Below are 12,817 nucleotides of genomic sequence, written 5' to 3' on the forward strand. Positions count from 1 at the left end.
TGTACCATAAATCATTTTAGTACCTTTAATTTATTTACAAAAAATATTTTATTATTTTTTATAAATCAAATAGGAAATTTGGCAATTTAAATGTTAGCCCCATTTTATTTCAATTATAGCCTGATTTTGAACCCAATTTGAAGCCCAATTACCCCGACCCAATTACCAGTGACCCAATTTTAAGCAAGTGATCCCTTAATTAAAGGCAATCACTTTTATAATTGATTATGATTTGTGATTGTTTCCATGTTTGCAGCTTATTACTTCTCTCTTACTCGTTTTCAGAAAGCTATAAATACCCTCCACTTCTTTTCTTTCAAAGACACGAACACAAGACATAAAACACTTGAGTTCAGACACACACCCCACCAAATCTCTCTCTTTTCTCTGTTACTACTTGTATTGCTGCCTTACCTAGCCGGCTGAAAGCGAAGACTAGGCTGTGGGAAACTTGCTTATTTTTCTCTGCATTTGCATTTCTTACTGGTATGTTCTAATTATGCTTCTGCACCAACAACAACAACATGCTTATTTACTGTTTCTTGCATCCTTGTTTGTCTACTGTTTGTATTTAACTCAGTACCATTATTAAGCATGTTGTAATTTCCCCTTTTCATGTTCAGAATTAATGTATCATGACTTGTGAATCTTAAACCCCTACCCCAATGTGTTGTGGTTGGTTTGGGGCATGACAACATTGGACATTGCTATGCATGACCCAAACCTGATTCCCATGGGATCATAACCTCCATGCTTCTCTTATATGTTGTATGTTCTGATTAGTTTACAGGCATGTCAGCACTTCCCATTGCTGTGCATGCCCAAAGCTAACCCATGCCTAAGTATATAGGCTCCTTGCAATGGATTCCCAACCCTTGACCCCCCCCCTTTGTATGAAGTTATTAACTCTATGTGTTATTGATTACTGTCTCCCTATCACTTCAGTTTTGAAACTCTGTTCCTGCACTTTCACTATCTTATTAGAACTTAAGTTCTGCCCCCCCTGTGTGAGCCTTGCCTTGGGACCCATGAGCTCTCTCTGAACTTGGACACATAAGGGCTGTCATTTCCACACTGCACTCATCTATATTTTGGTTATGTAACTTGGGTGTGAGCACTGCCCGGGGTCCTCTTGAGACCCTTAAGAAACTTTGACACACTCAAGTCTAAGAAAGGCTTTGGATCAATGGCATTTGAGGTGGTATATTCCATAACTTAGAGAGAAAGTCAAGAATCAGGCTTCCTCTGGTTGTAACTTTTTTTGTACTTTTCTGGTGTAATTCATTACTTCTGGTCTGTAATAATTTGTAATAAACACTTGGGGTTGGCTAGTGAAAAGGGTTGGGTGATCATGTATGCTCAATGGTAGAAAGCATGCCTGTAGGAATGTTTTTCTTAAATTTCTGCATGTCCAATTCTGCATTTTTAGACACCATGTCTATAGGGTTTATCTTAATTTCTTCATGATCAACTTCACACTTAGATAGCCTGCCTATAGGACTTATTTAAATTCTGCATGCCATTTAGATATCATGCTTTAAGTTCTAAACGGATATAAGCAAGTATCATGCTCATAAGGTTAAAATCAGTATAACATATAGAAATCATGCCTATAGGGATTCCCAAGTAAAATTCTGGTTCGTTTTCTATTCACATTTTAGATATCATGCCTATAGGGATTAAAATTAGCAATACTAGATACCATCGCCTACAGAGTCTGAAACTAGTTCAATTTAAAATCAGTTCGACTATGAACCAGTTTTAAACAACTTTCCATCTCTATTTAACGAGGTTTAGCAAGCATGCCTATAGGATCTCAAACAATTCGCTTTAAGTTGTTACTGTTTCACCACATTTTGAATCAATTAGATATCATGTCTATAGGACCTCACCTAAAACACTTAGGAAAGCCTTAGAGTAATAACCATAAAATTGAATCCGCTTTGTTAATTGCTACAACTAGCAGGTTGGCCTGATTCAGATTTCTTATCTGAGTTATGTAATAAACAGATCTGCCTCAATAATCAAACTCCTCTCGTTTTTAATATTTTAATCATACCTAAAAAAGTATGTGCAAGTCATGTTATTTATGTGTTTTGTTTGAGGAGGTGTACATGGGCCTTCACTTATTTATATGCTTCCCCAACATGCAATATATGTGTTTTGTATGTCGCCTTAGATTTTTACCCTTTGAAACAAAAAATCAGCCTAATATCCCTCCCCTTTAGATATGGATATAGATATGATGACCAGTGCGCTAATACCACGTGTATCCCCTCTTTTGAGGAGTGTCATACCGGGTATCGCATTGATGTGATCCATATTAAATATAAACCTAGGACCCCTTTTCTTTTATTTGCAAACTCCTTTTTTTAAAAACTCTTCTTTTATTTGTTCTTTCTTTTATATGTTTAAATTTAAATCCCCTAATATTTGAGCTCATACTTGTCTATTTGCTAAACTCACAATAAACTGTCTGGTCGGGAACCACACTAGTGGATCTTGAGGGGTGCCTAATACCTTCCCCTTGGGATAATTTCAAGCCCTTACCCTATCTCTGATTATTCCAACGAAACTTAGAATTGAACCCTATTGGTGTCCTAATGCACCTTAAATTATTAGGTGGCGACTCTTCAAATGCAAAACCTAGTTCCCAAAAGGAACGAGTTGTCCTATACCAAATGTCATAAACCTGATTTCGCGAGAAAAAAGGGGCGCGAGAGCATGACGACTCTGCTGGGGATATTTAGGCTTTTACCATTTCAGACCATTATTGTGAATTCATACCTCTTTATGTGCAATTACTTGTTTAATTCCTTTAAGCATTCAATTCCCTTTTCAATTGCAAAACTGACTTGTCTTTTTGTTTCTTTCCTTTATTACTGCTTTAAATTACGAAACTACTGTATTTACTGCTTTCTTAATGTGCAAATACGTGCCAACATGCTTTTAATTATTGCATAATCATGATCAACATCATACTCCACTCGTGCCAAACAAATACCATAGCAACGCTTATTATGAGTAGTTGCGCTCTTCCTATATTATTACCCCCTAAATTCGGAAAAGGCATATTTGCGGTAAAACCAGTCGATCAACGATGTAGTCGGCGGTTCCGTGCCTTTCCCCCTTGAGTTGTCCGCTCAAGGGTACCAGTCTAAAACCCTATAGAAACCTTACTCTGTTTAAACTGTGCATGCATCATGGTCAAACCTAGCTGAGTCAGTTATGTTGTCCGCATAATGACTCATTAAGATGAACCTTGTCCAAAGTCCACTGGGTTTCCCTAAACCCAAACGGACATCACCACGTTCTGTGCATTTGTTGGAGAACTAAATGCTTTATGCCAATTGTTGATATTAAATAGTCGAGTCTGGTGGAGGTAAGGGCCTAACCTTATTTGTCTTACAGAAATATGAGGCACGAAGTCCCCAGATTCGGCATGGTCACCAACATTCACCAAAAATTGCTAAGCTGGTGGGAGGATCTTCACTCTAGTGATCAAACTCTTGTCCGGAAATATTTGGGCAATCTACCTTCTCTTCTGGAGATTCAACCCAACAACAAGATCATAAAAGCTGCTACTTTATTCTGGGACTGTGAGAGGGCCGTATTCCGTTTCGGGGACATTGAAATGACACCCTTGCTAGAAGAAATAGGAAGATTGGCCGGTATAGCATGGGAAACTCCGTGTTTGTTAATGCATGAGAACCGCAAGGGCAGGGGCTTCATCAAAATGATGGGTTTGAAGAAGAATCCAGAACTGACATGTTTGAACGAATCATGCATTCCTTTTGACTATTTGTATGAAAGGTACGATCACATCAAATCCTACCGTACCTATCCTAACGAGTTTGACATCACATAATTAGGGCATATCCACCGAATTGTCTTTGTATTCATGTTTTGTTTCCTGCGGTTGATCGTGTTCCCAATAAAGAAAGCAAGAATCCACACCAGGCTAGCTATGGTAACTAAGACCTTAATGGAAGGAATTGGAGGGCAACCCTTCAGCATTGTGCCCACGATCATTGCGGAAATATACTGAGCCTTGGAGAAGTGTCAACGAGGAGCCAAACACAAGGCTGCAATTTGCTACTTCAGCTCTGGCTCGTAGAGCATCTCTAAATGGGTGAATACCAACAAGAGATTCAGCGAAGAGACTGGGATGATCATATCGCTTTCCATCATCCCAATAGAATGAATTACATGCCCAACATGTTCGCCCAGCCAGAAGATGCCAAAGGATGGGTAGAATTATTCGATAATCTAACTAAGGACCAGGTATAGTGGATGTTCGAGTGGTTTCCGACCGAGGAATTCATCGCTCGATCCAGAGATGCACCTTTCCTGATATTGATCGTTCTGCGAGGAACATACCCTTACGTCCCTCTCCGGGTTATGAGGCAAGCTGTTAGGAAATAGGTTATACCCAGGGTCGACAAGGTGAGCCATTTTCGGGCTGACTTCCAAGCTGATGATAGTCCTTATAAGTGCCAAGCTTAGCATATGTGGCACTGCAAGCTCGTCATGGGGAGAAATAGCATTGAGCCAGACAGATACCACGCTGGTTGCGCTCCCTACTATTCGGGCTGGTTGGAAGATAATCACGATGGTCTGGTCCAGCCAGGGTTTGCTAGGGGCCACGGGATCATAGATGAGGCACAGGTCAAATATAACCAACTACGCAAGAGGATCCAGGAATGCAAAAGTAAGCACCGTGAGATACAAGAAGCCAACCAGAAACTGATTGAGGAATAAAAGAACATGGCTGTCAGTGCCAACAAACGACTGGGATACTTGGAACGAGGCATAATGAAATTGGAAAGAAAGTTTCTCAAGAGGGTCGAAGACTGCCAAAATGCTGAAGGAAATGAAGGCGGACATCTAGCCAGAGCCTACCTATTGCTGGGACTTCGCGAGTTGGGAAAGTTGTTCGACGAAGCCAAGGATGCCGAATCTGGGGAAGGTCCTTCAGGGACCAAGTAGATAGGAGTTTATCTTTTCGCCTTATAAAATGTAATAAGGCCAATGGCCATTAGTGATTTTTATTTCCTATTTGTTAAGTGTCGATTTGGGATTCGTCTTATTTTCTATCAATAAAATGAGGCATTTAGCATTCTGAGTTCTCCAAATTAATTTGTCGCTAGGCATACCTCGGGCACAAAGAGGTCCCCAAATTAGGACACGATTTACATTCTCGCACTATGTGTTTAAATATTGTAATGCTTTTTATAAACCTCACTAACTTGTTACCTTTTTGTTTTTACTTTTTGTTTTATTATTCCCCTTCCCCAAAGGTTAGTTCTGCACTCTGGCAACATCATCCTATTCCACGAGATCCAGGGGCCCTCCACCCGCTCCTCCTCTTAGTCCTGTCAAAAACAAGAACAAAGGGAAGATGGAAGATTTGAATAATGTCAGAAAAGAGAACTCAACTAAATGGGTAGAGGTCACTCATGGTCACGGTACTTAGGTTCCTAAGGAAAATGCATCCCAACTTGAACAAAAGCTGATGAAATTCCAAGAAGAGCTTAATCAGGTTAGGAACTTGGCAAATCTGTCATTTTCCCTCACCACTCCAGATATTAATTTTCCAAATGCTCAGAACCCCACACCTCCGCAGAATATCCCAAAGCAGCAGAACCATCCCACTCCTCACCATCGCTTCAACACCTGCCATACCTCAAACAACACCCCGTTGCTCATCCCAGAACTCCAGAACTCCATAAATGACCACTTTCACACCCACCATAATACCCCCATCTACGTGGAGACTGTGCCACACTCCACCCAACCCATCTCAAGCACACCCGAGTCTGATGACAAGGACTTGCTCATCAGGAACCTAGCTGAAGAACTTAAGAAATTAACTAGCCAGATTCAAGGCGTTGAAGGAAGCAAAGGAATTGAGGGGTTGAACTACGAAGATCTTTGCATACATCCCGATGTCGAGCTGCCCGAGGGGTACAAACCTCCTAAGTTCGAGATGTTTGATGGTACAGGGGATCCAAGGGTCCATTTGAGAACGTACTGTGATAAGTTGGTTGGAGTAGGGAAAGACGAAAGAATCTACATGAAGCTTTACATGAGGAGCTTGAAAGGAGATGCTTTGTCTTGGTACATTAGCCAAGATCCAAAACAATGGTCGAACTGGGTAGGCATGGCGTCCAACTTTATGGAAAGGTTCAGTCAACACAGAGAATGCGCCAGATGTGTTATATATTTAGAATCTAAAGAAGAAGCCTACGGAAACATTCCGCGAGTATGCCACTCACTGGAGGTCCGAAGCTGCTAAGATCAGACCTGCCTTAGAGGAGGAACAAATGAACAAATTCTTTGTCCGGGCTCAAGACCCGCAGTATTATGAACGCCTAATGATGATTGAGAGCCACAAATTTTCTGACATTATCAAGCTGGGAGAAAGGATTGAAGAGGGCATCAAAAGCAGTATGGTTATGATCTTCGAGGCCTTGCAAGCTATAGATAAGGCTTTACAGTCAGGTGGAGTGTCCAAGAAAAGGGACGTAGGAGCCGTAATGGTTGCACAGAGAACCAAATCCCCCATCAAATACCAAATCTACCCAATACCTCCACTCATATATCAACCAGATCTGAACTACCAAGCATCATCACCCTCTTATCAAGCTTCACCACCCACTTATCAATCACCTCCACCTCCCACATATCAGCCTACTTCACCCAGATATTCCCAACCCGCACATGTCTACCAAACCTACAATGCTCAACCATCCCACTCTGAATCACCTCCTGCACGCCAAAATGTCCCTAAACCTCGACCAAATATCGACCGCAGACCCCCAAAACAATATACGACCATTGTTGAACCTATCGACCAGGTGTACGAGAGACTCAAAACTGCTAGTTATGTTACCCCCATCCCGGCTACAACTCCTAAGAACCCTTCTCAATGGGTTAACCTAAACAAATCCTATGCATACCACTCCGACATGAAAGGATACACCATTGACGAATGTCGTTCTCTGAAAGACACTATCCAGACTTTAATTGATAACAAGATTATTATGGTAAAGGAACCTGCTCCAAATGTCTGCAATAACCCTTTACCAGACCATATGGGTGGAGACATCCACATGATTGAAATAGAGGATGATTGGGATCCCGAGAGATCAATCGGGTTGATCGCAGAGGGTGATGACCCAAAGCAGCCAATAGTTACTCTCAATCCGATCGTAGTCTAGATTCAACCCTCTGGGGATGCTGAGGTAAACATGTCTGTGCCACTTGAGTTTGAAGCAATGGCATCTGCAAAAATACCAGTGCCAATTGAGGTCGAATTCGTGTCTCTAGCAAATGCACCTACACCATTTGAAGTGGCAGTCTTACCACCCAAGGCACATGCTCCGTTCGGAGTAAAGATAGTCATGCCAATCCCAGTGGAGATGTCGACCATGACGCCATTCCATACTAAGGCTATACTATGGGACTATACAGCCGAGGCGAGGAGGAAAGGCAAGGTCAGGCTCGAAGAGACTATTGCAGCACAGGGTATGACAAGAACTGGTAGAGTTTATACCCATGAACATTTAACTGAGTCAAGCAAGCAGACCTCCAATCGGTCACCCATCATTGAGACAAGACCGGACAATCTTTAGAGAAAGATACAGGCCAAGGAATACTCAGTCATCGACCAATTGAACAAAACACCAACGCAAATCTCCATTCTTGCTTTGCTACAAAATTTCGAGGCGCACAAGAACGCTCTATTCAGGGTGTTGAGTGAAGCATACGTGCCAAGCAACATCACTGGTGGTGAAATGGCTAACATGCTAGGACAGGTATTGGAAAGTCATAAAATTACATTTCATGAGGATGAGCTGCCACCTGAAGGTTTGGGGCACAACAAGGCACTGCACATCACCGTGCAATGCGAGGACTATTTTATCACCAGAATCCTGATCGATGGAGGTTCCAGTATCAACATCTGTCCACTGGTAACACTCAAGAAGTTGGGTAAAGGACTACACGAGATAAAGGACAGAGCTATCAATGTGAAAGCCTTCGACGGCTCCGAGAGGTCCACTATTGGAGAAATTAGTCTATGCTTGCAAATGAGGCCAACCTGGTTCGATGTTGATTTCCAGGTAATAGATGTGCTACCATCTTACAATCTGCTGTTGGGACGGCCATGGATCCATGCCGCTGGGGCCGTAGCATCAACACTGCATCAGGCAGTAAAATTCAAATGTAATCATCAAGAGGTGATCATTCACGGTGACGAGAGAAATCCTATATACAGTCGCCAGACCATTCTGTCAATCGAAGGAAGAAAGAAGCTGTGTGAAGAGACCTACCATCATACTGAACTGGTAAATACTGTTGATAAAGACAAATGGTGGGATAACAAGATCGAGAGTATATTGAATTGGAGTAGGTACGAACCTGGCAAGGGACTCGGAAAGAACCTTCAAGGAATCGTTAAACCCATAAAGCTCAAGAAACATGGCACTACTTTCGGTCTGGGATACGAGTACACCTGGGAAGAATTCAACAACTGGTCGCCACCATGGTGCGGTCCTTACTATCCACTGGAGTAGCCAATACCACATCTGGAGCAGACCTTCTAACCGGCCGATATTATTTATGGGTCAGACGAAGAAGAAGCACTGGCAACAGTGAAAAACTTGTTCTTAGAAGATAATGACATGGAATGTTGTGTTGTTCTCGAGGAGGAGGGGGAGGAAGGCCCTTCCATACAGGCTGTAAGTAGAGGGGCACGCCTCAATAACTGGACCATCAGGACAATCAGAGCCCGACGAGCCTTAGGGTAGCAAGGCTAAAACAAGCATTGTTTCCTTTACTAAAAGATTTTATTTTTCGCATATTTTCAATTCCCGCAATAAGATCTCCAATGTTCAAAACGATTATGCAATTTATCAAAGCATTTTTTTTCTTATGAATCGACGCTTATTATTATTTTTCTCTATTACTTTACTTATACATCATTACTATTACTTATCTTGGTGAACCAATGACTGTGACATGCAACAAGATAACACAACAAAAGGACATAGATTTAGAGGAAGATGACATACCAGAAAAGATTGTTAAAGAAGTTGAGAATTTTGAAAACAGACCGAAGTCCAACCTGGACGAAACTGAGATTATCAACCTGGGAGATGCAGAAAATGTCAAAGAAACACGAATCAGCATTCACTTATCGCCGTCACAAAAGAAGGAATACACAGAATTTCTAAGAGAATATGAGGACATATTTGCCTGGTCGTATGATGACATGACTGGTTGGAGTACATCTATTATGGCTCACAAACTGCCAACCGATCTAACATGTCTGCCTGTAAAGCAAAAGCTCAGAAAGTTCAAGCCTGATATGAGTCTGAAAATCAAGGAATAAGTCACTAAGCAGGTCAAAGCTAAGGTTCTCAGGGTATTAGAATACCCGACATGGTTAGCCAACATTGTACCGGTGCCAAAGAAGGATGGGAAGGTCAGGGTCTGTATCGACTACCGGGATCTCAATCGGGCCAGTCCAAAAGATGACTTCCCTTTTCCAAACATACACATCCTGATCGACAATTGCACCAAGCATGAGTTGCAATCATTTGTAGATTGTTTCGCTGGTTATCATCAGATCTGGATGGATGAAGAAGATGCTGATAAAACGGCTTTTATTACGCCGTAGGGAATGTATTATTACAAGATGATGTCGTTTGGGTTGAAGAATGCAGGGGCCACCTACATGAGGGCCATGACCACCATTTCCCACGATATGATACACAAGGAGATTGAGGTATATGTAGCTGATGTCATCATCAAGTCCAAGAAAGCCATCGATCACATGGAAGATTTGAGAAAGTTCTTCAATAGACTGCGAAGGTACAACCTAAAACTGAATCCCGCAAAGTGTGCATTTGGGGTTCCTACTGGAAAATTACTTGGGTTTATTGTGAGTCGTTGAGGAATAGAACTGGATCCATCAAAAGTCAAAGCCATTCAAGAACTACCATCGCCAAAGAACAAGAAGGATGTGATGAGTTTCTTGGGAAGGCTTAACTACATCGGCTGGTTCATAGCACAGTCTACAGTTATCTGTGAGCCAATCTTTAAGATGTTGAAGAAGGACGCCGCTACCAAATGGACTGATGACTGCCAAAAAGCTTTCGACAGGATCAAGGAATACCTGTCAACACCACCAGTCTTAGTCCCGCCTAAGCCAAGTAGACCCTTATTACTCTACCTTGCAGTATTGGATGGAGCTTTCGGTTGCGTTCTGGGGCAGCATGACGAAATGGGGAGGAAGGAGCAGGACATCTATTACCTCAGTAAGAAGTTCACCCCGTATGAGGCCCGGTATTCTCTGTTAAAGCGCACTTGTTGTGCTTTGACTTGGGTAGCTCAGAAGTTGATGCATTACTTCTGTGCCTATACTACATATCTCATATCAAGGATGGATCCTTTAAAGTATATCTTTCAGAAGCCCATGCCCACTAGCAAGCTAGCCAAGTGGCAAATCCTGTTGAGTGAGTTCGACATTGTTTACGTAACTCAATAAGCAACCAAGGGACAAGCATTGGCAGATCACCTTGCTGAAAATCCCGTGGATAGAGAATATGAACCCCTGAAAACATATTTTCCTGATGAAGAGGTATCGTTCATAAGAGAGGACATTGAAGAATCCTATGATGGTTGGAGATTGTTTTTCGATGGAGCAGCAAATTTCAAAGGAGTTGGCATATGAGCAGTCCTTGTATTAGAAACCGGTCAGCATTATTCGGTGTCTGCAAAACTCAGGTTCCCGTGCACTAACAACATGGCTGAATATGAAGCTTGCATCCTAGGGCTCAAGATGGCCATTGACATGAACATTCAAGGGTTGATAGTGATCGGAGATTTAGACCTACTCATACATCAGGTCCGAGAAGAATGGGCGACCAAGAACTCTAAGGTACTCCCGTATCTGCATCATGTACAGGAATTGAGGAACAGGTTCACGAAAACGGAGTTCCAACATGTTCCTAGAGTACAGAATGAGTTCGTTGATGCATTGGCTACCTTGTCATATATGATACAACATCCAGACAAAAACTTCATTGATCCCATTCCAGTAAAGATCCACGATCAGCCAGCTTACTGTGCCCACATCGAAGAAGAAGCAGATAGAAAGCCTTAGTTTCATGATATCAAGGAATATTTGGCAAAAGGCAAATACCCAGAACTTGCAAATCCTACTCAGAAATGTACACTCCGGAGATTGTCCAACAACTTCTTTCACAGCGGAGGAATCCTGTATAGGAGGACTTCTGATTTGGGATTACTAAGGTGTGTCGACGCAAAGGAAGCATCCAAGCTACTAGAGGAGATTCATGCTAGGACCTGCGGTCCACATATGAATGGTTTTATCTTAGCAAAGAAGATACTCCGGGCTGGTTACTTTTGGATAAATATGGAAACGGACTGCATCCAGTATGTCCATAAATGCCACTGCTGTCAGATACATGCAGACATGATAAAGGTACCTCCAAATGAGCTTAATGCAACAAGCTCACTGTGGCCATTCGCCGCATCGGGAATGGACTTTATTGGACCAATCGAGCCTGACGCCTCCAATGGATACAGGTTTATCTTAGTAGCCATCAACTATTTCACCAAGTGGGTAGAAGCAGCATCTTATAGAGCAGTAACTAAGAAAGTCGTGGCGGACTTTATCCGTGACCGCATTGTTTGTCGATTCGGGATTCCAGAGTCGATCATTACTGATAATGGATCCAACCTCAATAGTGACTTGATGAAAGCTAAATGTGAAACTTTCAAGAGCAGACAAAAAAATTCCACAGCCTACAGGCCTTAAATGAATGGAGCTGTGGAAGCCGCCAACAAAAATATCAAGAAGATATTGACGAAAATGATAGAGAAGCATAAACAGTTGCACGAGAAGTTATCATTTGCTCTATTAGGGTATCGTACCACAGTCCGCACATCAACCGGGGTAACCCCTATATGCTGGTCTATGGTACGGAAGCCGTCATTCCCGCCGAGGTAGAAATCCCTTCCCTAAGGATCATATAAGAAGCTGAGCTCGACGATGCAGAATGAGTGAAAAGTTGTTATGCGCAACTAGCCCTTATAGATGAAAAGAGAATGAACGCAGTTTGCCATGGTCAACTCTATCAAAACAGAATGTCCAGAGCCTTCAACAAAAGAGTCAAGCCAAGACACCAGCTGGTATTAAAGAAAATTTTTCCACATCAAGATGAAGCCAAAGGGAAGTTCTCTCCCAACTGGCAGGGTCCATACATGGTTCACCGGGTTCTGATAGGAGGAGCCTCATACTTGCAGAAATGGACGGAAAAGTTTGGCCAAAGTCGATTAATTTAGACGCAGTCAATCATTATTATGTGTAATCTTTATGCTTCATTTATATGATGTAAATTGAACTACGCCTGACCTGATTCACGTTTAAGAGGGGATACGTGGGCAGCCCTATGGGTTCGGTCACAATTTAATAAAATTTTCACTTCCCCCCGCAATTGGAAACTGGGGCAGAATTTTGGGGAGGACCCTCAAAATTCCGTAGCAAGAGAGGTTGAAATGTCTTGAACCACGTCACAGTCATCGGTTCATCTAAAAGTTGTTTCTTAATTACATACTTATGTCATACTTTTTACAAAATCATGCATGTTTATTACTGAAATTGCCTTGTTTAGCAACGCTACCCCAATGATACATATAGTATCACCAGATCAAAGCTGAGCAGGTCAAGCAGAGCCAATGGGGATACGAACTAACCTTCCTCCTTTAAAAAACTCACGACTTT

The 12,817-nt window shown here is 42.1% G+C and overlaps 1 protein-coding gene across 1 annotated transcript; it reads left to right on the forward strand.

Moving 5' to 3' along the window:
* The first annotated feature begins 10,813 nt into the window (after positions 1 to 10,813).
* LOC138873594 (uncharacterized) lies at positions 10,814 to 11,173 on the forward strand. Its single transcript, XM_070152066.1, has one exon. The coding sequence runs from the start codon at positions 10,814 to 10,816 to the stop codon at positions 11,171 to 11,173; it is 360 nt and encodes a 119-aa protein (XP_070008167.1).
* The last annotated feature ends 1,644 nt before the right edge of the window (positions 11,174 to 12,817 follow it).

This window comes from Nicotiana sylvestris, chromosome 7 (genome assembly GCF_000393655.2).
Source record: "Nicotiana sylvestris chromosome 7, ASM39365v2, whole genome shotgun sequence".
Classification (NCBI taxonomy): Eukaryota; Viridiplantae; Streptophyta; class Magnoliopsida; order Solanales; family Solanaceae; genus Nicotiana; species Nicotiana sylvestris.

Excerpts from the sequence above, each read along its gene's own strand:
- LOC138873594 (XM_070152066.1), top strand. The coding sequence starts at position 10,814 with ATGGCTGAATATGAAGCTTGCATCCTAGGGCTCAAGATGGCCATTGAC.